Genomic DNA, 26,099 nt, shown 5'->3' with positions numbered 1-26,099 from the left:
CAATGTATGAAGTAATTTTCATCATATGGTATTTCGACTACAAGAAACAAGAGGAAAGCATTACAAACATTGCGACATATAATCGTGTATTTAACTTCAGTTTGTTTGTTACGAACATTTTGATCAGATTTGCATGACGCATTCTGGTACTCCTTAGTGTTATATAATGACCAGAATATTGGTTTATTATGACACAAATTAACCATACGATGCTATGACCCAAATATTCATTTATTATGACCCAAATATTCTAACACGCATAGAGTATGACATAAAAAAGAGCTTGTTTGGCACTAGTATTCATATATAAATTGAAGAAACAATAACATCTGATGCCACTTCTAAAACACCATCCAAATATGTAAAGCTAAACTGTTTAAACATCCTTAATTTAAAACAGTGGTAAACTAAAAAAAAAATGAAACAAAGTTCCAGTCTTTTTATTTATGACATATAGCAATTGCTTAAGATATGTAGTTTGCTATCATTTTTCAACGTTGATCTCCGCATTCTTGTAAGTCAGCTGCATCAACATTCTCTACCACAGTACCTGCACATATAAATGAAGTCATTCTTAGTCTTTGAGGGCATATAGAAAGCATGACCTAAAATGATCTAAAAATGACATCCGTATTTTTCAAACCCGTACTTTTAAATTACATAGGTCCTGTTTAGACAACACGGAGGTCAATTTTAATATGCTTTTTATGTTATGATATTAAGCATACCCTAAAATGATGTAAACAAAAACTAACAATGACTTAAAAAACTAGAAATGTTATCGAATAACCTCAAACAATCCATAACACTAAACTCTGTTCATATCAATTTTTTTAAAAAAATATTGCAACAATCAATGTTTCTGAACTATGACACAAAACACTCAAAGCTATGACCTCATTCATTATTTGTGTAGATTAGCACATTAACCTTTAACAGCCTTTGAAACATCCACTACGGCAGTCTGAGTATGTAATCCTAAGTTGAACTCAATTTGTAGACAAAATTCATTGTTTCAGTGTAGAAAACCATAATAACCTACTACATAATAATAACCTAAAAAATAACACATTAACCTTGTTTTGGGTCATCTCTTCCAGCAGCCTTTACATTTGACGTGTAGAATAGTTGCAGTCGCTGTTCAGGAAGACAAACATCAACACGAAAAGATTTGTCAGATGAAAATTCAAATATAATCCGAACAAAAATAACCCAAATATTTTAGACAACATACAAATTTTCGTTGTTGCTTTTGGCGGTACCAACACAAAAGAACGCTGCGTCAATTCAGATTGCTCATTCTAAAAAACTAGGGATTTAGAAACCCTTGCTAACCTTTTCCGTCATCCTTCGCTGCTCCAGCCAAGCGTGTATTCACCATTACTGAAGAATCGTCGGCGATGAGGATTTTGGTTTATTGGAGAAGCGAGAGAAGAGTGGTTTAGGTTTTGGGTCTCTGATTTTGGGATTTAATCCGTTTGATTTGGGGGATTTCAATAAATGAGTGATTTTAGCATGTGCAGTAAACACTCCCATTAAATCCGCCCACTAAAAACGGTCATGACGGTTCCACTTATTTATTCTACCGAAAATACCCTTCACATGACGCATTTTGCTTTTATTATGACTCAAACGAAATAATTTAAACAACAAATCATGGCCACTCACATATGGATCTGACGGTTGGTAATTGGTCTGTATTTTGGTACTTAGGCCCTTCTTTTGATAGATTAAAACCCTATATATATATAGGGGTGCGTTAGACTCCTTTGCACCCTAAGTGTCCTATTTCCTTCTTATATAGAGGTTCATGATCAATTGAGATTTTTTAGGGTAATTGAGAAATGAGATGCAATATCAGCCACACATTTTTATTAAATGAGTGGTCTAGATTTTGCCACACAAAAATTATTTTAAGATTAATTTATTATGAAAGGGTATAATTGTAATTTATGTTTTAATGGAAAGAGAGGAAAATCTCTCTCAGATTCCCCAGTCCTGTTTATCCCCACCGCCGAAGCTTTTCTGGCTAGCAAATTATCAAATTCATCGCACTTCTATGAATTTCTTCGCCAATTCGGGGTTTTGATTTTCAATTTCGTCACGGATGGAACGATATAGGATATCGGACGATAAAAATGGCGAAGTGGAATTCGATTCCAGATCAACGGCGGAATCATCATCATCGCCGTCGAGATCACTGCCGATTTCGACCTCGCCGTCCGATTCCACCGGCTCTGGTTCTTCCGACGATGAAACGGAGGCTGACTCCTTCTCCGCCGCAACGTCTCCTTCACCACCGCCTGCGGGTACGGCAGATCGTCGATCTGCGCTTCCTCGAATCTGTTGCCTTCTCCGACGACGCGGCGGAGCTCTTCCTTCTCCACCGAGTGGCCGAGTAGCTCCACCATCGCCCACTCGATCGTGCTGCTCGTCATCTCCGATCCGGCGAGGAACACCTCCTGCGGTAAATTGAATCTCAATTTCGATGAATTAGGAGTTTAATTAATCGTTTAATTTCTACTGAGTGTTTGAATCTTGACAGTGAGAGTGTGACGGTTAATGGAAATGAGTGCAGGCCTTTAATCGGTGGAGAGGTCACTGAATCTCTTTCAATTATAACTTGCAATGTCTCGGTGTTTTCCCTCCCCTCCCCCTCCCCCTCCCCCCCTAGATATGAGTTGGAGGGAAGATCTATCATGTGAATTTGATCACAGAGGTTTGTGTGGGTAATCAAACTGGCTGATATGCTGAACAATTTCTTCTACATTTGAAGTTTCGAATGATATTGCATTGCTGATGTGTGTTACTTGATGTTTGTCTTAAAACAAAACGATTTCTTGTTACCATCTGTTGATTCAGCTCAATTTCATTCGATTTGTTGTCTGAGAAATCGTTGATTGCATGCCAATAGAAGTCGTCGTCGGTGAAAGCTGTTGACATTTTGCTATAAGTTGTTGACATTTGATATTCTGGCTATTGATATGAGAATTACAAGTGTTATTTTTTATTGTTGACATTTTAATACGAGTTGATGACATTTGATATTCTGGCTATTGATATGTGAATTACAAGTGTTCTTTTTTAGTTGTTGACATTTTAATATGAGTTGTTGACATTCGATATTCTCGCTATTGATATGTGAATTATAAGTGTTATTTTTTAGTTGTTGACATTTTAATACGGGTTGTTGACATTCGCTAATCTCGCTATTGATATGTGAATCATAAAAGTTATTTTTTAGTTGTTGATATCTTGTTAAAAGTTATAAAACATATCACAAAACTTGCACTGAGTTCAAGGAGATGCAGAAAACAAGATATTGTCTTAATAATGAACAAAATTAATTCCTATTCTGATAAGTTGTAATGTCAAATCATTAGTTTCTACTGATATGAATACCTCTTCGAGTACAAAGGACCTCATTTAACTGTGAACAAAAGTGAAGGTGAGCTGAACTCACTCCTCCATACGATTTTCCACTGTCTTTGGTTTGGAAACCTTGATCTTGATAGGTAAGGTGAGTGACAGATCGCGTAGAAGAGCACCTGGAGCTTTGACCATTGAAATGCTCTGTTCCAGTTCCCTTGCTGCCTCCCTCTGCAATTGGGCCTTCTTCAGCTTCAGTCTGTCCAGATTCACAAGGCACACGTAAGTAGCTAGTAACACCGTGTTTATCTTTGATATCTTTGTTGCTATTCTGTGCTGTTGTTTGGTGTGTTACTGGAATTGCTTTGAAGTGATATGAAGTAAAATAAGTTAAAATAACTGCAATTGATCACTAGTTAATTGATGAGGAAATTATTGAATCTCGCTTTGGCAAAGGAGTTAGATAATAGAGTATATTATTGATGAATGTAACTGATTTACGTAGGTGAGGTAAGAGAAGCGTATGATAGGGTAGGATTTGAAGTGGTTACTGTTCGAATTACTGATTGCCTTTTTAATTCGAAATTTGTGAATTCATTTGTTAATTCTGTGGATTCGAGTTTTCTAAAATCGAAAGCAAATTACAATTAATTTGTGAAATATATGGGTGCAGCTTTTAATTCGATTGTGTTGCTGGAATTTTTGAGCTGTGTAGATAAGGTGTTTGTGATATTGCCTAAAATATTATTGTTGACATAAATTATATAAGTTGTTGACATGAAGATGTTTATTTTTGACATGAATTATATAGCTCGTTGACATAATAACGTTTGTTGTTGACATAAATTATATAGGTCGTTGGCATAAATTTTATGAAAAATGTTGTTGACATAAATTATATGTAAAACATTGTTGTTGACATGAATTATATGTAAAACGTTGTTGTTGACATAAATAATATAGGTCGTTGACATGAAAATATTTGTTATTAACATTAATTATTTGTAAAATGTTGCTATTGACATAATAGTTGACATAAATAACGTTTGTTGTTGACATCGTAGTTGACATGAATAATGTTTGCTGTTGACATCGTAGTTGACATGAATAATGTTTGTTGTTGACATCGTAGTTGATATGTGAATTATAAGTGTTATTTTTTAGTTGTTGACATTTTAATACGAGTTGTTGACATTCGATATTCTGGCTATTGATATGTGAATTATAAGTGTTATTTGTTAGTTGTTGACATTTTAATACGAGTTGTTGACATTCGATATTCTCGCTATTGATATGTGAAATATTAGTGTTATTTGTTAGTTGTTGACATTTTAATACGAGTTGTTGACATTCGATATATTGATATGTGAATTATAAGTGTTATTTATTAGTTGTTGATATTTTAATACGAGTTGTTGACATTCGATAATGTGGCTATTGATACGTGAATTACAAGTGTTATTTTTTAAGTTGTTGAAATTTTAATACGAGTTGTTGATATTCAATATTCTGGCTATTGGTATGTGAATTATAAGTGTTATTTGTTAGTTGTTGATATTTTAATACGAGTTGTTGACATTCGATATTCTCGGTATTGATATGTGAATTGTAAGTGTTATTTGTTAGTTGTTGACATTTTAATACGAGTTGTTGACATTCGATATTCTCGGTATTCATATGTGAATTGTAATTGTTATTTGTTAGTTGTTGACATTTTAATACGAGTTGTTGACATTCGATATCTCGGTATTCATATGTAAATTATAAGTGTTATTTTATTGAATGCTGAAGATTTGAAGATTCGAATGTTGAAGATTTGAAGATTTGAATGTTGAAGATTTGAAGATTTGAAGATTTGAATGTTGAAGATTTGAAGATTTGAATGTTGAAGAGATTTGAAGATTTGAATGTTGAAGATTTGAAGATTTGAATGTTGAAGAGATTTGAAGATTTGAATGTTGAAGATTTGAATATTTGAAGCTAGAGTTTTAGGGAGGATTTTAGAAAATGATTTCAAATACAATTTAATGAAATGACAATTATACCCCCGTGTTGACATAATGTGATAGTTGTTGACATTAAGTTAATCTTGTGAATTAGTGGCTGAGATTGCATCTCATTTCTCAATTATGCCCAAAAATCTCATCCTAACAAGACCCTATATATATATATATATAGGGTCTTGTTAGGTTGAGATTATATATATATATATAGGGTCTTGTTAGGTTGAGATTATTTAGCTAAATTGAGAAATGAGATGCAATATGGGCCACTAATCCACAAGCTAAACAAAATGTCAACAAATACAACATTATGTCAACAAGGGGGTAAAATTGTAATTTCATAAATAAAAAAAGCGTGAAACATCCAAACTGATTTCAAACCAGTTTCTTAAAATTTCTCTAAAATCTCTCGTCAAAAATCTCAAATCTCGCTGATCTTCATACAATTCGAATCCTTCAAAATCTGCAAAAACTCGCTGATTTTCAAAATTCAAACCGAAAACATTGAAAATCTCGCTGATCTAAATGACGAACGAAGAGGAAAATCGGAAAGAATCGGTTGAAAAATCGATTGAAGCTGAGGAACAGCAGTCAAAATCGGCGACGCATGAAGCTACTTCTTCAGGTTAAGAAATTGATTCAAATTTTAAGTATATTGCTTTGATTTTGGTGTTTTAAAAAACATCTCGATTTCGTTTTTTATGAATTCGATACTTGCTAAATTTTTTTGTTGATTTGCGATGGAAGAATCGGAATAGATTGCAAAGAAAAATGCAGCTGTAAAAAAAGGAAGAGAAAAAGCTTCACCTTCCAGTTAAGATTTGTTTAAATTTTTAAAATTATTGACATTTTATATACTAGCTATTGACCTAGCTATAATAATATTCTGTTGACAGTAGTGTATTGTTGTTTGAATAGGTATTGACATAATAATATTGACATATTGTATGCTTGTTAGAGTGACTGTAGAAAACATACAAATGTATGGCTGTAGTAGTATGTCAACAACTATTGACATAGGGTATGCTTGTTTCAATGGCTGTTAGGATGGCTGTACAAAACATATGTATGATTTTAGTAGTATGTCAATAGCTATTGACGTATTCTAAGCTTATTTAAATAATAGTTGACATAGTCATATTTATGTAAACAGAGTATACTTGCCATAAACTTTATAAGATAATCAACAGGTTATGTTAACAAAGTATGCTATGTTAATGACATAGCATACTTAATGCCTGAAATTCTGTTAATTGTGCTTGGTATATCTAATGAAATAATTTTAGTAATATACACACAATTGATATCTAATGAAATAATTCTGTTAATTGTGCTTGGTATTGACATAATAATATTGACATATTGTATGCTTATTAGAGTGGCTGTAGAAAACATACATATGTATGGCTGTAATAGTATGTCAACAATTATTGACATAGGGTATGTTTGTTTCAATGGCTGTTAGGATCGACATTTGTGTTTCGTTCAATTTCAGTGCCGAAATCGAGTTATTGTTAGGTTTATGCTATGTTAGCTTGTTGTGATTGAGGCAGAATGCGTGAATTAGATGTTTCTGCAGGCGCTAGTTTATTTGAATTTCGTTAGAATTTTTTTAAAACTCCAGCTAATGATTTTGTTCTTCATGTGAATTCGCGAAACTTTATTTTTGTGATAGTCCTTTATCAGAGGGAGCTTAGAATCAATTGTATATGCAGCTCTGCTACATGGATAGAGTTATTAAAGACAAACGTTCAGTTCCTCGCAATCTTCCTTTAATGAAAGGGTGGACAAGTCAACATTTGCAAGATAGAGAAAATGAGGAGATAGATGCAGGAAAATTTGGTTTGGGACTTATCCAGAAGAGATATGTCCATAACCTGGAGCAACAGGAGGAGCAGGAAGAGGATCAGGAGGAGGAGGAAGAACAAGAAGAGGAGAATGAGGACGAGGAACAGGAAGAGGAGATGGAGGACGAGGAGGATGAGGAGTTGCCTCAAGAAAAAAGTTCTAATGTTGATGACAATGGTGGAGTCTTCCCTGAATCTACTCCCAAAAGAATTCCTGCAGAAAGTAGAGAAAAACATTCTTATGATGAATTATGGGAAGATGAATCTTATCAGGGCCTTTACAGAAGCTCCCTCACACATCAAAAGTAAATTTGCTTCCGAATTGATGTGTGATATGGCTAGATCTGCACTTGGAAGCCAAACAAGTCCAATTGAATCTGTGAACGAAAAGTTTGTTAATTTGTCCACGTTCCTTGAAGACAAGGTTGATAATTTTGATAACTGGAAAACAATCATTGAATCAATAGTTACTATTGAAAAGGAAAAGGAAGCACTTGAAGATTTGACAGAGTTTCCAACTTTCAGATACAGACATCTCGTTAATAAAGTAAGTACATCATTTTGTTTACATATGTTTCTTTGAGTTGACATTAGATTACTCCTATAATTTAGATACTAACGTTATAAAACTAAGTTAAAAGCAGTTGGCAGGAGAAAGAAACAGAGTAATTATCCCTACATCGCCAGTTTCTGATCCTAAAGGGGTGAGCCAAATCTCATCTTTTGTATTTAGAATTAATTTGATATTAATTATATATTACTAATTTAATAGGCTGTTGAAGAAAAAGAAGATGAAGGAACAAAAGAAGACACAGTGGGTGATGACAATAGTGAATCAACCTCTCCTATCTCAACACCAGGTGCAGGTCCAATGGATGACGCATATGTTGAAATGAACAAAGCAAAGCAACAGGAGAAAGGAAAAGAGAAAGAAGAGAATATTGTTAAAGTAAAGTAACTAAAACTAAGATTAAATAGTATATTGGTTTTAAAAAATGACTGAATTGTTGTTAAAATTGCTTGAAATTGTGGTTTAGATTTGGTTATAATTATTATTGACATGATTTATCCATGTAGTTGACATGTCTTATAATTGTTGCTGACATTAATTTTATTTATTGTTGACATGGTTCTGTGTCTAGCAGACATAGTATGTACCGTAATTTACATAAATCGTATGTGCTGTTGACATGATATGCACCATACTTGACATAATTATACTAGTTGTTGACATGACTAGTATATATAGTTGACATGATTTTTAATTGAAACTAACATGAATTTTATTTGCACTGACAGAAGACTGTTGTTCCATTCTCTGCGATTCCACTGCCAGAAGCTAGTTTAAAAAGGTCATATGATAAAACGCATTCCGACCCATTCCTAGGCTCTCCAGTTGACATAAGAGCTGTAGATACAAAAACATACCTGGAAACTTATGAAAGAACTGTCTACTACTACATACTAGAAACAGAAGGAACAGATGAGTATGCATTATTTAATTATTTCATTGATCTTAAAAGTATTTTTAGTTTTCTATGCAGTAAACATACTTTATGAATATTTTTCATATGTAATTTGTATAACTTCATTTCAGAAATGCATGCGTTTATGAAGATGATTTTACTTGGGCGACCAAGGAATTGTTTTTATCACTGAAGCCCCATGTAGAAATTAATGTGGGTGTAATTAACGCATGGGCTTCACACCTGAACAACGGAGAAAATGAAAGGCCAACATAATCACTTTCACGCTTTTTATGAGTACATCTCCATGTGTAAGTAATCTTAAATTATATGTAAACTGTTTGAGTCAGATGTCTCCCTAACCAAACATGTTAAATGCAGAACTTCAATGTAACAAATCAGCAGGAAAATTGGGATGCTTTGACAGCAAAGAGAAATTTCATTTCTCAGATAGATAATGAGGTTGAAAGAAGACCAGATTTCAACTGGAGAAAAATTGATTTGGTAATAAGATCTAACAATAATATCTATGTTAGAATATGAACAAGTATTCTATGAATATAATTTTATCTTTCATGTCATACATGTCTTCTTCCCAGTTTGTTCTATTAACCATTACTACCTTGATATTGGTTTAATGGTATGCTTTTATCTATATTGGTATTGCCGTGTTAACTATATTATTTACTATTTTTAGTACGTATAGAACCATGTCAACAACAATTATGAGTCATGTCAATAACAATTATAAGTCATGTCAACAATAATAATAAGTCATGTGAATCATAATAAAATTAACAGAAAATATACATTCATTCAAAAGTAAGAAACCACAATAGTAGTTGTTTTGAAATCCATCCCAAAACAAGAAAGTTAACAACATTAGCATAAAGTTGCTAATTTCACAAGTCAGAATGCATAATAATCATTTTAAATCCAATCCAAAAAATAAGTTAACATCAAACATTAAAATTAGTTTTTGTTCACTTCCTCTTTCTACAACTAAACAATTTCTTGTATTTGTTGTTTAGCTTAAGCAGTTTGTCCATGTTTGCTTCCATCCAATCATGAGCCAATTGTAACATTGGTGATCTCTGGTTATTGTAAATTGATGCAATCATCGTGCAGCAATACCTTCCCCTGAGTACTTGGATAATCTTCAGACTACGCGCAGAGAAGCCGATATCCCAATCACTGCCATTTTTCCCAACATAGGTCTCCATGTGCCTTATCAAATAGACACCGCAGTCCTTTATGTTTGTGGTTGTCGCCCATTCTAAATTCAGAAAGTTGAATGAAGACTTGTTTATATTTTTTGAAAGATCTAGCAATTTCTTCTCTATGAAGTATGCTTCGAACATATCTTTCTGCAAAATATATAAATAACTAAATTAAACTACACATACAAAGCATTTCAACACAATGTAGAGAATATGTCTATAACATAGATAAAAGCATACCATTAAACCAATATCAATGTCATAATTCTTCAACGGATCTGTATCTTTAGCTGGCTTATGGCTTATGCACTTATTATAAATAAATTCAAGTATTTAAAACAAATAACCACATTTCGAGTATATAAAGCGCACATATTATATAATTTCAAAAACCACTATTTGTCAAGTACATATTACAAACATTCTAAATTATAGTGGCACCCTCTCACCACTCTTTATACTATATAGTATTTATCTATATGCAAAAATGACGAGGAGGAGAAGGTTGCCAAAAATGCGTCAGCCGCCAAACCTGATAACATGTGCAGTTCCTACGACGTATGACAACGAATAAATTCACTGATATCTTATTCCTGAAAAATATTAGTGGTTTATATGAGCCACAACTCAGTGTATATAAATCTTACCTTTAATTCCACGGCCCAAACATCAAACATATTCTTTAACTAATATATATAACAATATTTAAAAAAATAATTCCATATACATATGCACATGCCACTTTGTTCAGTTTATTATTCTGTGATAGTTCAAGCATAGTATCTGCCCGGGATTTCCAATATGCCACTATGATTTGACCCGAAGGTCCCACTATGATTTGACCCGTAGGTCCCAATATGATTTGACCCGAAGGTCCCAGTATGATTGACCCGAAGGTCCCAATATGATTGACCCGAAGGTCCCAATATGTCCACTGTGATTTCAGATCCAAGACATGACTATCACATATCCTCTTTAATCAAATGATTCAATTAATTCCAATACCATATGCAAAACATATCTATTGCACCAATCACATATCCATATCATATTCCACTCAATAATTCCAATTTAATATACTATTTATTGCAGCAAGCATATATCCCTATCATCATAATTAAACACATATCATATCAGTATCACATCATATAATTCAAATATTAACTCCAATTTAACACATAACAATTAATCACATAAAATATGTAAAACTAAAAGTGTGATTTATACACACCTGATTGAAACATGTAATCTAACCGAGTTTTTGATTCCATCTCCTGTTCCATAGCCATCAATCCCGAAACCGAAAATATACGTGAATTTCTTCTCAATTCCAACCCTCTCGCTTTTCTGTTTCTTCCAAAAGTTCCTTTGTTTTTTTTTTACTCTCTGACTCCCTCCTCGCTAAACTCATCCCCCTCCCTATGATTATTATTTATATTATTTCCTATCCTCCATAAACCGACTCCCATTTATATTAAATAAGGAAGTGTATTCCTATCTTCTTTCCACCACGTAACTCTATTCCATTTATAATTATAAATTTACACGTGTGGCTCCATAGTGAGTCCTTATCCTAATATTCATATTCATGTATGCATATATATATATATATATATATATATATATATATATTATATAGTACATAATTACGTGCATATATAAAAACAATATTACATGCACACAATTACTTTATTTCATGCACATAATCACACGTTCACATGTACACTTAATTATCTATTTATTAAAAATATTCAACATTATAAATCATAAATAATTAATTATGGATGAATTTCAGTTTATTAATCTCTATAATATCTAATTAATATATTTATAATGCAAATAACAATATAATACATCAAATATAAAATGATGCATATTTTGATCAAGGATGTTACAAACAATAGACCGTGCCTTTTCCTGTAAATGGCTAAAAGTATTAACACTTGTATGTGGTCTTGCTTCTGTAGCCACTCATTCTGAGACTGTCTATTTTTTGTCTAATTATTTTTCAAGAACAAATTTTTGGGTGAACAAACTTTTGGGTTGGTAACATGATAAATTGGATCTTATGATTAAAAGAGATCCTAGGTCTTTCTTTGTTAAGTAAAAAGGTTATAACTTGTTCAAAGTTATCAAAAGCAAAGATTAATTACCAATGATTTATTGTGATTAATTTGTTGGTTGATTCACAAGTACTTTTGATACTAATGTCTTGTAAAATTGATTTATCATATGACGACATGTTTATTATTGAGTTATTATGGAGCATGTATTTTACTATTGAGTCCCCTCTCGAGTTTCGACAAGCCTAGCTCAAATGAACTGCAATTGCAGTGCTATCAATGTGTTAATGGAGACTAATAAACAACACACCTATTCATATATTGAAAAAAGAGCACTTGGACTAATTATTGTGTTTAGAAGATTTTTATTTTTTTTGAAATATGGAAGGATATATATATAGCCATTGCTCATATATTGTAGAATTATCTACTCTATTTTTTTTATATTCGTATCTAGTTTTTTTTTCTATAAAAACTTACATATTTTTATTAGATAATATCTATGTATAGAGAATTTTACAAGATTCTATAAGTAGATAATTCTACTACAAATGATATAGATATATAGATATTAGATATATAGGGATGTGATCAATTGCTAACTTTCTTAAGTTGCTAACTTGCTAACTCATAAATTTTGTATATTAAAAATGTCAATACGATGACATTAAAATGTCAACAGTTGAACTTCAATATAATGTGTTGATATTATGTGTTGACATTTTAATATCACCGTATTGACATTTTTAGTACAAAACATTGACGAGTTAGCAAAGTTAGCAATTTAAATAATTAGCAATATAACGCACTCGTAGATATATAAAGGTCTTATTAATTTGACAACCATCTTAAATACTCCCTCCGTCCCCGATTAAGAGTCCAACTTTTCCATTTCGGTCCGTCCCCAATTAAGAGTCACACTTCATTTTTACCATAAATAGTAAGTAGGTCTCATATTCCACTAACTCAATTCACTCACATTTTTATTATAAAACTAATATAAAAAAATGGATCTCATATTTCACTAACTCATTCAACCAACTTTTCTTTATATTTCATAAAACTCGTGTCCGATCAAAGTGTGACTCTTAATCGGGGACGGAGGGAGTAGTTAACTGAGTACTATGTCATTAACCTATGCTATAAATGTCAATACATTTGTATGTCATATGTCTTCTGTTGACATTTATATCTATCGCTGCACTTAACGTTTGTGTTCCTAGTATAAAAATTACTCTCTTCGTCTTCCACTTCTCCCATTTTTAGTTCACTTTTCCATTTTTATTCATCCTTCATTTATTGTTCTTTTTTACCATAAATGTTAAGTAGAACACATATTCCTCTAAATCATTTCAATCACATTTTATAAGAAATCAATATATAAAAGTGGAACGTACATTTCACTATTTTTTTCAACCCACTTTTCTTTCATTTCTTAAAACTCATTTCCAACACAAAGTGGACCAAAAATAGAGAAGGAAGAGTACTACTCCATTGTATCATTAAAAATGAAACGTTTTTTTCTTTTGAGTTTACGTTTCTTAAAATGACAACAACATCATCTCTAATTTTTTATTTCTCTTATTTTATTCTCTTCTCATTAACTCACAAAATAATACTCCATCCGTCCCAATTTAGGAGTCCCGGTTAGAATATTTCATAATTAGTAATAGGTCCCACATTTCACTCACCTTTTTCCACTCATATTTTATTATAAAACTAATATATAAAAGTAGGATCCACATTCCACTATTTTTTTCAGCAACTTTCTTTTATACTCCCTCCGTCCCATTGAAGATGACTCACTTTCCTTTTTAGTTTGTCCTAACTAAGATGACTCATTACTTAAAATGGAAACACTTTTATCTCTACTTTATTCCATCTCTCTTACTTTACTCTTTCCTCTCAACACACAAAATAAATTTGCATAAAATTCCGTGCCGCCTAAGAAAGGGGTCATCTTCCTTAGGACGAATGGAGTATTTCTTACAACATATGTCAAATTCAACTGAGACTCCTAAAATGGACATACTCCCTCCGTCCCACAAAAGTTGATACAAAACTTTTGGGCACGGAGATTAAGAATTTATATTAAATAAATAGGAGAGATGAAAAAATTAGGAAAGATAAGAGAGAATAAAGTAAATGATGGAATAAAGTAATAGTGATTAGATGTTTTATCTTTAGTTAAAAAAGGAAATGATTCAACTTTATTGGGATGGACTAAAAAGAAATACGACTCAATTTTTATGGAATGGAGGGAGTAAAATGGATTGCCGAAACAGAAATGTTTGATTTATAACGGAGAACTTATTTGTCAATAGACCATTTTCCGCCGCAATAAATCGCATACACTGATGCAGATTTGATAGGTCCACTTTTGAGCAGTCGTAATAAATGCTAGAAAATGAAATGTGCTTTATTTGACTTGTATTGACAGTTTGACAGCATCAGCATCCACTGTATTACTATTAGCCTTTTAGAATCATTATTCACTCATTCACCGCTTCTCAAAATCCCTCTCCTCCTCGTTTTCTCCGCTCGAACAATGGCCGCGATTCCATCATCTCACTCTTCCGAAACCGCCACCGACGGCCCTGTCCTCGGCCTGCTCAACAAGCGCATTCGCGCGCTGCGCAAAAAGCTCAACCGCATATCGCAAATGGAGGAATCCCTCTCTCGCGGTAAATCCCTCAACAAAGAGCAGCAGGAAGCCCTCCGTTCCAAGTCATTCATCGTGCCCCTTATCGACGAGTTAGAGAGGTTCCGCCAGCCCCTCCTGCAGGCCGTTGATCAGGAAATTCAGATCGCTCTGGCCGAGACTCAATCAGAGGAAAAGAAGAGTGATGAAAGTGGTGCTGTTGCCGATCTGCTCAAATTGGTGTATTTTGGGAGCATGTTTGATGTCCGCACTCTGTCGATGGCTAACGACAACTTTATGAGGAGGACTCATGAGAGGAACTGCTGCCTCTCGTATGATTACGTGACGGATGATGACGCTGCTGGCGATCCCTTGAACGACTTTGATTTGGATTTGGTTGCGCTCTTGGGGGATCTTCTCACCTCGCGACCACCGTATTCCCGCCTGTCACACAAGGACTCGTTGAAAATGTGTGTGGAGCGTGCAAATCTGTGGCTTTCCAACTCAGACCACCCAATTCAGCCTAATTCCAGTGTCACTTGTATGCAAATTCTCGCCCTACCTCTCTAATTTTGCATTGAGTAGTATGTTTAATGCCTTTTGTTGTTATATGTTTGGTGAAAATCTTTGCTTTGATAAACTAATTGATTTTTTTTGGAGACCAATTTGCATTGATACACTGGAGTTTAATGTTCTTTTATCTGATATGGAATATTTTGTTTTGAGAAAGTCGCATGCTTCTTATTGTTGAATGTTTATGAATAAGTTTTGCTATTTGTTGTTCATTTAAGTTCCTTATTTTGTTACAAGGGTAAGTAGTCTTAGGATTTAACTTGGGAAGAAATGATTTTCCCTACTTTAGTGTGAGTCTCCTATGCTTGATTGTTTTATTGCTATCTTATAGTCCTTTCTTCAGCCTTCTGAGAAGTTTAACTTGTTGGACGTGGACTGTCATTTTCAATAGGGCTTGTAGTTTCAAGGAATGTACTTTACCAATTAAATTATGCACCACCATAACTTACTTGCAGTAGAGTTTTGCTTGTTCGTGTAGAATAATTAGGTTGCTTATGATTATCTGGAGATGTCTTTTTGGTTGAAAGCATCTTGAATTTCTCTAAATGTTTGGACCTTCTTTTACTTTTGTATTTTTCTCTATTCTTGGGGTTTTTCTAGACACTGGCTTGAGAGAGAAGCTAAACAAGATTATGGCTTCGGACTACTTCACAACAACCCCACAGATAATCGCTCCTATTCAAGTGGCTGCAGCTGTGGGAAATTTTACTTCTTTTCAGGATCTGCTGCATCGTTCTATAATTCCTCATGCTGGTGTCATTGGCCCTGTGGAAGGCTCAGCTTCAGGATCTGAGCAAGAGGTAGAATCTTACTTTTATGGATTGAATAACTGTTTAGGTTCTCCTTTGGCCAATAGTACGGAAATAATCCTGTCTAACTAGATTGAAAGTCTTTTGATTGTTTACCATTTGGGCATGTTGGCTGAATTTTTACACAGTGGATACTGTAATCACTTCTTCCTTTTATGTTAATTTGTTAGGTCATACAGCGAGGAAGATGGTTCTAGCTCACCCTCAACACCTGCCCCATTGCACTCTCGGAAAATTGAAGTTTGTTGGGTGTTGAAGTTATAATTTGCAAGCATTTTAGACCTGGATCGTGCTTTCAGTTTTAAAGTTTTCTTCTTATTTTGGTTGGACCTTTGATGCTTTGTTTGACTTACAGACTCGATCAGAACAAATGTGGAAGCCTTCTAGCAAAGTTTGTTAGGTAGGCTTCAAAACCTTAATGTGGTGCATTTCTAGATCATGGTAGCATAGATATGCATAATTGTCCAACAGGCTTGGTGATGTGCTTTTCTAGGCGAAAATAGTAGCCGATAATTAACTTTTAGCACCTTCCATAGGGACTTTACCCCTTTCGAAAACCTTTCATGCATAATCACCATCTTAAAAAAATTTAAAAAACAGGGGAGAGTATCACAATCTAAATTATTTAGTATAGTAAAGTGTGCATGTGCAGTTATATTGAATGTGACACATAAAACCCTAATGTTATCTATACCGATGCAACCGTGTGAGTAGAATAACTGACCTCGGGGTGAAAGGCTTCAGGATCCAAAAGAAGAGAACTCGAACATCTTAGTTCTTCAGGAACAGAGAATACCGTCCACAAATTGATGCCAGCATTTGATGAAAACCATAAGTCTGATTGGTCATATACTCTGACACGTGTGTCGTCAATTTATATTTAGCATGCAACGTCTCAGTGTCTTCCTGATTTTTGCTGGAAAATGTCAGTGATGCCAATCAGTAGAAAAATAGAAAGTGACTGCAACTAATTTAGACACATAAATGTTTGGTTAAGCTGTTGTTCCTTGGGGCTGTTGCATGGTATCCTGAATTTCGAAGCTAGGATTACAGCCTTAGAGGGAGAAATAGCTTGGTCTAATTTCTAAGTTGGGAATATGAACGACAAGGGTGATAAAAGCATCCGGCACTTATGTGCATGCCCTTTTCTTCCATTCAAAAGTTTGTTCAGAGTCGGTGATTTGTTTGAGGAAAATGAAAAGAGTTACATGCATCATCCTGGGTTTTGAATATCTTGTTAGCCTTTTTCGACATCCCATGCGATATCGATGTATAGTTACCATATTTGCTGCAATATTGAAGTGGCTTTCCATGTTCTGGTTACGAAGCGCTAATCTGCACAGTAAAATTACCTTGTTTCTTTCCACATTTGTCTTTCTCCCACCTTGATGATTCTTTGTCGAAACAAATTTTTGGAGTTGCCATGTGAGAGGTATACCTACTTTTTTCATCATGAACTCTATTGGCCACTATTGTCCATGTGTAAACTGCTTGTTCGGTTAAAATGTATCTGCTGAAGATTTTTAGATTAGTAAAAGATGAAAGTATTTATTTTCAAGAGCATTTATTTACCTTAGCCTTTTGGCTCAAATCTTGATTTAATTTCCTCTGGAGAGAAAGCCCATAAATTAATTTCTATATATTGCTAAATTTCCCAAAGTAATTAGTTTCAGTTAATGTTCTTGTTTATAGTTTGCACCTACAGGCTTCTTTGGTCTTTGCTATTGCCTGGTAACTTTTCATGTTCGTATTCTTGTCATCATCCTCGGAGTGGCCATTTTCTTCGTACTTTGTCTTATTCATTTGCGTAGAGAGACGCTATATTCTTTATTACTGATCAACATGTATAATCACAGTTCACTTGCAATATATAGAACTGTAGCTGATTATATGACATCCTTTGGATACATTAAAATGAAATAGAATAACCCAGATAGCGAAAAAGAGTTAGGCGAAAGATTATTGCATCCGAATGACTTCCTTTCTGGATCTTGTCTAAATGTCAAAATGTTAATCATGTAATCTGGTACCTCAAAAGTGTGTTTATTTTTTGAGGCATCATGATTGTTGAATTCCATGAAAGATGTGTATTGAAATAGGAAGATTGTCTTGTTCCAGTTTGGACTGCTCCTTACTGTTGAATCCTGTTTCATCTTGTTTATTTTTCTTGAGATTGCCTACATTATTGATATTAATTGACTGTATAATCTCTGGGGTGTCATTGCTTAGGTGGCTGCTGATTTTCCTTGTGACCTTTAATGTGTATTTAGTCGTCAATATTAGTTTTCCGGTTTCTTCTTAGGAGTTATTTAACCAAATACAAGTTTGTTCATATCAATTGTGTCCCTTATTCTCTTCTACTTGCCAGCAAATGCTAGTTTTGGATTATATGTAGGTCAATCCCCATTCCCCTCCTCCAACTTAAAAGAAAAAATTGTTGTTATATGCTGCCTATATATTGTGATATTGATGGAGATCTTGTTATTCAACTTTGTAGTTGGTTGCTAGACTAAGTCGATTGTGTATTGTTTCTCCAATAATTGTTATATCCACATGTATTTAAGCAAGCTCTCTCTTTATGCAATCTATGAAAGTAAATTAGACCTATGTCTATTCCTTGCAATATCTTCCTTCATTGCTCACAATTATGAATCCTTGTATCTTGCAGGAGGAAGCCGCAGAATTGTAATGACAATGGCATTTATAAAGATGAATCCGACCTTGCTGGAGAAGTTTGTCAAGTTCTGGTTATCTTTAAATTCTTGAAAGCACATTCAGGTCGGGTTATTTTACAAGAATATCTGCTCAATTTATTCAGAAAGCATCAGAGGTGGAAAGCACATTAGGACTCCATATGCAGACTGAGCAGGTAACTCCTCAAAACTTCAGGCAGATGGAATCTCAGGAGCAACTGTGTAAGAACTAAAAAATCGTTGTGGTGGCTGCAGAGGATATGCAAACGGGCATGGAGAGCATCTCATCAAGGGCATACCGCATACCAGCATATGCTGAATTGGTAGAGGTATGGATCGCTGCTATGATTATTGCTGTACTGACCGTCTTCAAGCTAGGCCGGCCCTCAGCGTGGCCTGAATTGTGACCACCTTAGGTCCAGGTTCAGAAGTCCCCCCCATAAAAGTAAGTAGTACTATTAACTATAGTACTATATTATATATTGGGCATATGATCTCTTTTTTTTTTGGCTAGGGCCGTATAATGTCTGAAATGGGGTTGGTCCAAACATCCTCACCTCTTAATGTAGGGAGCTTATGATTTACAGTTTTGTTAGGATATTCTTAATTATTGTTGTGAACATATATGAGAGAACAGAGAACTTATCAACTACATGTACAAATTTTCCACAAACATATGTTGTGTGATCTCCTCTGAAATGGTAAGATTATGATATTTTTGTGGTGATTGCTACTTTAAATTGTAACTTGTTATTTCATAATCAAATCAAGATTGTTTTTTATTCCCTACTTATCCACAGATATAAAATAAGCATACTTTAGAAATCATGATGCAATCTTAGTGCAATTTACTTTAGTCTTAACTGGTAGATGCTTTAAGAACGATCATAAATTGACAATCACAGTTGAGAGGTGTCATTAGTGACGAATTTGAGAATTACCAAAACTAATACCACTATCTAGTCAATGTTAATGGGGGACACAAACCTTTTACCTTTACTAAGAGTCACCCCTTTTTTTGTGGCCAAAATCATATGAACACCAAGAGAGCTACGGCTGTTTAATACTTTTTCAAATTGATATTCATGATTTCTATCACCCTTTGTTCTAACTAGATAAATTCATCAATTCATTTTGGTCTATTACGTTATATGCCATACGTTCTCACCTTTTTCTATCTAATAGGAGTATATGTTATGCCTAATAAATACACACACCTTAAATAGGGAATTTCAAGATGTATACGAATCATATAAAGTTATAAAGAAGCAAATAATTAGTAAAAGAACGTGCGTCTTTTGCATGGAATCACAAATCACAAAAGCAGTTGCATTAATATAGCAACGAAACATTATCATTTGAATCACAATATTTATCAGAGAAGAGCAAACTACCGAAAAAATTGTCAAATTTGATTAAATATGATGTCTTGCAACTTTAAAAAGTCAACTGGAAAAAAAGCCATAAAAAGTGGATATATTCCTCCCTAAAAAGCTTAATCGTAATATATTGATGATATTTTCTTATCAAACAATACTGTTTTACTTATGAATAAATGATATTATTCAATTTGTTGACAGTGATGTCTACTTATGATTTTTTGGCATTACGTATCAGATACAGTTTGACCTAAGTTTTTTATCTTGACATAATTGATAATTTCTTATTAAATTTTGAAGTGGGACGAACTAAAATTTAACCGTACGAACGAACAATAGACCCTTTGGAGAATAGAGTTCCACTCCATATTGGTTAGTATATGTCGGCCCAATAAGATGCTAGGGTCTCATCATCGAAGGTTACTTGTTGCATTTGTGGATGGTCATGTGAAGAATGAGACGAAAACTAAAGCAAAAAAAAAAAAAACGAAACAAATGCAGAATCAACTTCTCCACTCAAATTATTCTTTTTACACTTTAAAATCTGCACTCATCATCACTCAACTCAAGGCTATTCTTCACTGTAAAATACTAGGTGAGAAAATATGTTTTGATGCAAGGAATATTGTGATGAAGAAGCAAGCTTCAAGAAACAGTGTGGTTTTTTATATTGGTTTTTGTTAATGCATAAAATCTTGCCGCAATTAGCATCAGCGGTGGAAATGGCTCACGGTCCCAACAAGAACATATTCGGCAATGAAGTGTGTAATAAAAAAACTAGAAACCATTGCAGTGTCAAAGTGTCTATAAATAGAGCATTGCATCAATTCACAAACATAGTAATTTCACTCCTTAAACTCTTATAACTAGCCAGATTCAAGAAAATCTTCATCAAGATGGGAGCCAATGTTTCAACAGCTTATGACGGCCAAGGCTCGCCAAAACAAATCTACCAAATGCCACGGCCGACGCAACCTCAACCAGCCAAGAAGGGCCAGGTCATCGCATTCCACTCCTCGGCTAAGTGGAAAATCCATTACGAAGCAGCAAAGCAGACGTCAAAACTGGTAAATATATATAGGGATGTATTTATATAACATTCTTCAGTCTTCTAATAAGTTTATGTTTCTTGAAGATCGTCGTTGACTTCACAGCCACGTGGTGTGGGCCGTGTAAGCAGATTCTTCCGGCGATCAATGAGTTCGCCGAGAAATATACAGAAGTGGATTTCATCAAAATCGACGTTGATGAGTTAGATGTACGCATTTCACTTGCTGTGTCTTTCTTACCCATCAAACTACCTTAAGAAAAATATCCTAATCATTCGTGACAAACAATGTGACAGGATGTGGCTGAGGAATACGGGGTTCAAGCAATGCCGACTTTCATACTGATAAAGAAAGGAAAACAAGTGGATAAGGTGGTGGGAGCCAAGAAAGATGATCTCCAAAACAAGATTGAGAAACACAGATTCTAAATTTCTATCAGATATAATGAGCATCAATACCTTTGCCTTTATGGCTATTGAGAGAGATTCTAGTATATTTATTACTTCAATAATCTTGGCTCACAATCTTCTTTACGAACAGCTATGAGAGATGTAAAACTATGAAGAAAGAGCTTTCCATTTAAGAGGAATTATTATATGATACAGATTTCTCATTGCAGATAGTATTTTACAGCAGAGATAGCTGTGCTAATATGTAACTGGTAAATACTTCAAAATATCGAAGATAAATAAGAAACTGAAGTGGACATTTCTCCTACTATGCACAGTAGATTATCTAGTCTCGATAGGTTAATTGTAACTAGAGTTATAGTATTACTAAACTTACGCGTTCGCCTTGCCCAAAATCCTTCTCAAATCCGATTTCTGTTCCGCAGTGAGCCTTGAAGGGAATTTGATATCAAATTTTATCCTCAACTTGCCGTTCTTGCTAGGTTCTTTGGATATTGGCATCCCTTCGTTTTCAATCAACATTTCATGTCCCGGTTTGATGACATTCGATACTTTGAGAGGTAGATCCCTTCCATCCAAGGTTGTTATGTTGATAGTCTTGCATGTGAGAGCATCTACTAAGGAGATCTTATGATTGATGATTAGATCATTTCCGTCTCTCTTGAAAACTGGATGTGGCTTCTCATCAATGACAAAGATGAGGTCACCAGGAGTGGCACCAGCTTCGTGGTTCCCTTTCTCAGGAAAAGTGATCTTTGTGCCCTTCTTCCAACCAGGCTTGATGTTTATAGCCAAAACCTCTTCAACAGTTACCGGTTTACTGCAATGATAAAACTGCACATCACTACACTTTGAAATATGCATCAAATAGCAACCAAACTAAACCAATACAAGTTGCAATCTCAAGCGTGAAAGTTTGTAATTTGAAAATCATCTTCCTGCAACCCCACAGATGATGTTCACGCGCTAGAATAAAAGAAACTATTTAACCGTCCATCTACTTTAATTTATCTTTCGAAAGTTTACTAATGGAGTATAAACGTATAATAGTTAAAGAACATAAAATGAAGTAACAAATGTTCGGTGAAACAGGGTATTGGGAAAAATTGGAAACGATGTCAAAAAGTATAGTTGTAAAACCTGTATCTACTGCCAACAAAAGCTACAACCACAAAGCTTAAATTAATGCTAAAAATAGGAGGGGCAAATATTTTCCTCCATAAACTTGCAAACTAGTTACGGTCTGTTACTAATCATAGTTTCAATGGGGAACTACTCATGCATAAGCCACACCTAAATTTTGAAATGAGGGACATGAAGTCAATATAAAAGAGTGCATTCATGCACATGAAACAGAAGCTAAAGCTTCCAAAGTATTCCGATTGCATGCACCACGAATCAATCAATGTGAAAATAGATAGATAATATAAAAAAAGACATCAGAAGTTAGAAACATGAAAGAGAAAAGAGTAAAACAAATATCCAAATATAAATCTCAGTTCACGATGTAATAATCACTTTTTCCAAAATTTCTTAGTCGCATACTTGCATGAATCAGAAAATTCTACTTTACATTTCTCCGACTATTTCCAGGTATGCTATAAAAGAAACTTCTCCAGAGTTTCAATCAATAACTCAAAGACAACCACAAACACTTTTGACTCTCTAAAAAGAATATTACGCATCGATAAAAGAAATAAAAGCATAGAGTATCAATTCTGCATCAACAGAATAAAACACCTCATATTAACTTAAGGCACCATAAATGGATGTAATTTAAAGACTCTCCAACTGTCCTTTATTAAGCTAAAGAACAAAAGGATTCAAGTAATACAAAAACACAAGCACTCGAATTTTCTTCCACGTACGTAACTAATAACCACCAACAACCTATTCATCTCTCAGTTTAATTGTATTCCAAAAGCATGAGGTGCAAACGTGTACGCATTTTGCAGCCACACAACACCAAACAAAGATAATTTTTCTGAAACTTATAGGTCAAATATCTAACCTAAAAGACTGAATTCGATTCTTTCCAAATTTTGAAGCTACTAATCAACAGGTAAGAAGGAGGAATGTTCATGAAAGACGAGACTAATTCAGAAAACCACTCAATTCCCGTAACGAACACCTTCCTCGGCTTAAGTAATTTTCTAAAACAATATCTAAGATCAAATTATATCAATTATTATGCAATCACACACACACACAAACTGAAAGAAAACAGATTGTTGAAGTGGAAAAATGTACCAACCCAGACTCATCAAGCACGACTCTTGCTATCTGCATCTTCCTTCTCGAGCCCTTATACAGCTCCTCCAAGCTACACGGCAGCTTACTCTCCATCGCCGCCGCTTTCTTCACCCTTTCACCGCCGCTCTTCCCCTTTTCAGCATCGGACCCCCAAAAAAACTCAAAAATATCCTCCTCATCCCTAGGGCTGAACTCAAACCCCCTCCCCCCTCCGTCGCCACTACTCGGCGGCGGCGGATGGACACTGGATTTGAGGCCTTCCTCACCGTAGACATCGTAGATCTGCCGCTTCTGTGGATCGCTGAGCACATCGTAGGCCTCGCTAATCTGCTTGAATTTGGCCTCCGCTGCCTCAGTGTTGACCGCATTCTTATCCGGATGCCATTTCATCGCCAATTTCCTGTACGATTTCTTCAAATCCTCTTCAGCCGCATTCCTCGAAACCTTGAGAATATTGTAGTAATCGACCCCCATTAAAGGTTTCGCCTTTATCCCTTTCTCTTCTGCAAAAAAAGCTTTATCAAAATCAAATGTTGATAAAGAAGGATTTTTATAGGGTTCTAGATGCGCAGGCTAGCGGAATGGCGGGTGATGCGCTAAGGTACGCGAAAGTAGCGATATTTTTAACGGTTTGTGACAGGCGAGGAAGAGATACTCACCCACACAATGAAAGAGCCAAAGCGATGATCTGGATTCTCGACTGCAGGCGTGATGATCAAGACTGTGTTCAATATTTTATTGCAAATTGAATCCAAGTTATTATTTTTTCATATATATAGTGAAGGAACAGAGTATTTACTACGGAGTATGAATGAATAACTAGATAAAATAGATAAGGAAAGAAATATATTTTATGTAGTACTATTAATATTCTTCTAAGAATATATTTATTCATCTATGGACTATGATCTTCTTCCATGTCTTTGTTTTCCGACTGTTTTTACCATATAAAATTTTGATGAAATCTAGATAAAATAGATAAGGAAAGAAATATATTTTATGTAGTACTATTAATATTCTTCTAAGAATATATTTATTCATCTATGGACTATGATCTTCTTCCATGTCTTTGTTTTCCGACTGTTTTTACCATATAAAATTTTGATGAAATCTAGAAGCATGTTTTTACTGTCATTTGTTTATCTTGTCTGATTATATTTCTTGGGTCCGTCCCATAAAAATATGAATATTTAGATCGATACAAAAATTAATGTAAAATTAGTAAAATAAGAGAAATTTAGAAAGAAAAAATAATTACAGTATAATATTGTTAACGGAGAATGAGATTCAATATGAGAGAAGTTATCATAAATAGAATGAGATATTTTTTTAGAACATTCCAAAATAAAAAATTTCCTTAATTTTATAGGACAAGAGAGTATAAAAAATTATAGAAAAGGTGGTAATCTCAATTTAATAATTGAGAACTTAAGGCGTGTGACACAATTAATTGGTGGGCAATAAAATTGCATTTTACTACTATTCATAATATGATGGAGTAGAAATCAAATGCTAATTACTAGTTACTACTATTATATAATTTTAGTAATATAATGATCTTTTATGTTGTCACGACTCACGAATAATTTTATATTTTATCATTTATATCAAAAGGATAATAACACTTATCGTATTTAAGGTATAAAACCGTATATTAATATAGTATATTAAAAATATAAAAACAGTGACATAAGTATGTTGATGTATTTTAATACTACACATTGTGCTTGTGTTACAATGACATAGTATGATCGATATGTTAATATTCGAATGATTATAAAAAAGTATATGAAATTCACGAAAATTTTATCTAATTTTATCTTTTGAACATAATTTGAGATATGTTTGTGTTGCAAAATAGTTTGAAACGTGATGGCTATATAAATTCAAAGTTCGGAGATATTTTGAAGAGAAAGAAAATAGTGTACTTGTTACTAGTAATAAGTTGATAGTGACATTAAGACCCCTAATTGACGTTTTCTTTTTCATTGTATTTATACGCGAGGTTGTGTTCATCTTGTACATTGATTCCATGATCTAATGTTACTAGTATATATTTAGTTGTAGTTAAAGGGAGTGTTAGCATTCTAGTAGGATTCTAATATTATTCGATGTATAGTCTTTTACTTTATTTTCTTTTCATTTAACTCATTAACACAACTTTCTTACATCTCATGTTGAAGAAAAACATATCGATTAACTTGGGACGATGAGAATAATTACATTTATGTATATATATATATATAGGAGTGTAGGGGTGTGTTATATGCTAACTATTTAAATTGCTAACTCTGCTAACTCATCAATATAGTGTATTAAAAATG

General features: G+C 34.0%; 3 protein-coding genes and 2 long non-coding RNA genes across 7 annotated transcripts; 2 read left to right on the top strand and 3 right to left on the bottom strand.

The window, feature by feature from the left end:
* Positions 1 to 215: 215 nt before the first annotated feature.
* On the bottom strand, positions 216 to 1,482 carry LOC125203705 (uncharacterized). Its single transcript, XR_007173425.2, has 3 exons — positions 1,336 to 1,482; positions 1,077 to 1,137; positions 216 to 550 (listed from the first exon to the last, which is right to left on the bottom strand). It is a non-coding gene; the product is annotated as an uncharacterized LOC125203705 (long non-coding RNA).
* Positions 1,483 to 10,263: 8,781 nt separating this feature from the next.
* On the bottom strand, positions 10,264 to 11,386 carry LOC125208041 (uncharacterized). The gene is made up of 2 exons (XR_007174050.2): positions 11,137 to 11,386; positions 10,264 to 10,498 (listed from the first exon to the last, which is right to left on the bottom strand). It is a non-coding gene; the product is annotated as an uncharacterized LOC125208041 (long non-coding RNA).
* Positions 11,387 to 14,434: 3,048 nt separating this feature from the next.
* On the top strand, positions 14,435 to 19,411 carry LOC125205908 (uncharacterized). 3 transcript variants are annotated; one of them, XM_048105102.2, is made up of 6 exons: positions 14,435 to 15,150; positions 15,783 to 15,982; positions 16,162 to 16,248; positions 16,347 to 16,391; positions 18,660 to 18,860; positions 18,940 to 19,411. In XM_048105102.2, exons 1-3 carry the CDS (start codon positions 14,517 to 14,519, stop codon positions 16,186 to 16,188), a joined length of 861 nt encoding a protein of 286 aa, XP_047961059.1. In that variant the 5' UTR covers positions 14,435 to 14,516; the 3' UTR covers positions 16,189 to 16,248; positions 16,347 to 16,391; positions 18,660 to 18,860; positions 18,940 to 19,411. The 3 variants fall into 3 exon arrangements, with proteins under 3 accessions (XP_047961059.1, XP_047961061.1, XP_047961058.1); XM_048105104.2 differs by having other exon boundaries at positions 14,436 to 15,150; positions 16,162 to 16,391; positions 18,660 to 18,723; positions 18,810 to 18,860; XM_048105101.2 differs by having other exon boundaries at positions 14,436 to 15,150; positions 16,162 to 16,391; positions 18,940 to 19,129; positions 19,199 to 19,411.
* Positions 19,412 to 20,889: 1,478 nt separating this feature from the next.
* Positions 20,890 to 21,730, top strand: LOC125205887 (thioredoxin H-type-like). The gene is made up of 3 exons (XM_048105061.2): positions 20,890 to 21,130; positions 21,199 to 21,321; positions 21,409 to 21,730. Exons 1-3 carry the CDS (start codon positions 20,960 to 20,962, stop codon positions 21,538 to 21,540), a joined length of 426 nt encoding a protein of 141 aa, XP_047961018.2. The 5' UTR covers positions 20,890 to 20,959; the 3' UTR covers positions 21,541 to 21,730.
* LOC125205886 (uncharacterized) lies at positions 21,671 to 24,589 on the bottom strand. Its single transcript, XM_048105060.2, has 3 exons — positions 24,435 to 24,589; positions 23,777 to 24,278; positions 21,671 to 22,342 (listed from the first exon to the last, which is right to left on the bottom strand). Exons 2-3 carry the CDS (start codon positions 24,247 to 24,249, stop codon positions 21,895 to 21,897), a joined length of 921 nt encoding a protein of 306 aa, XP_047961017.1. The 5' UTR covers positions 24,250 to 24,278; positions 24,435 to 24,589; the 3' UTR covers positions 21,671 to 21,894.
* Between the last annotated feature and the right edge of the window lie 1,510 nt (positions 24,590 to 26,099).

Source organism: Salvia hispanica, chromosome 6 (assembly GCF_029641045.1).
Source record: "Salvia hispanica isolate PSC_SH4W2 chromosome 6, Shi_PSC_v1, whole genome shotgun sequence".
Classification (NCBI taxonomy): Eukaryota; Viridiplantae; Streptophyta; class Magnoliopsida; order Lamiales; family Lamiaceae; genus Salvia; species Salvia hispanica.
The sequence above is the reverse complement of the archived record's forward strand: the minus strand, read 5'-3'. Positions and strand labels throughout refer to the sequence as shown.

Excerpts from the sequence above, each read along its gene's own strand:
- LOC125205908 (XM_048105102.2), top strand. The coding sequence starts at position 14,517 with ATGGCCGCGATTCCATCATCTCACTCTTCCGAAACCGCCACCGACGGC. Across the intron at positions 15,151-15,782 it reads GCCTAATTCCAGTGTCACTT|ACACTGGCTTGAGAGAGAAG; the intron begins GTATGCAAATTC and ends GGGTTTTTCTAG. Across the intron at positions 15,983-16,161 it reads CTTCAGGATCTGAGCAAGAG|GTCATACAGCGAGGAAGATG; the intron begins GTAGAATCTTAC and ends TTAATTTGTTAG.
- LOC125205886 (XM_048105060.2), bottom strand. The coding sequence starts at position 24,249 with ATGGGGGTCGATTACTACAATATTCTCAAGGTTTCGAGGAATGCGGCT. Across the intron at positions 22,343-23,776 it reads GTCGTGCTTGATGAGTCTGG|TAAACCGGTAACTGTTGAAG; the intron begins GTTGGTACATTT and ends TTATCATTGCAG.
- LOC125205887 (XM_048105061.2), top strand. The coding sequence starts at position 20,960 with ATGGGAGCCAATGTTTCAACAGCTTATGACGGCCAAGGCTCGCCAAAA. Across the intron at positions 21,131-21,198 it reads CAAAGCAGACGTCAAAACTG|ATCGTCGTTGACTTCACAGC; the intron begins GTAAATATATAT and ends TGTTTCTTGAAG. Across the intron at positions 21,322-21,408 it reads TCGACGTTGATGAGTTAGAT|GATGTGGCTGAGGAATACGG; the intron begins GTACGCATTTCA and ends ACAATGTGACAG.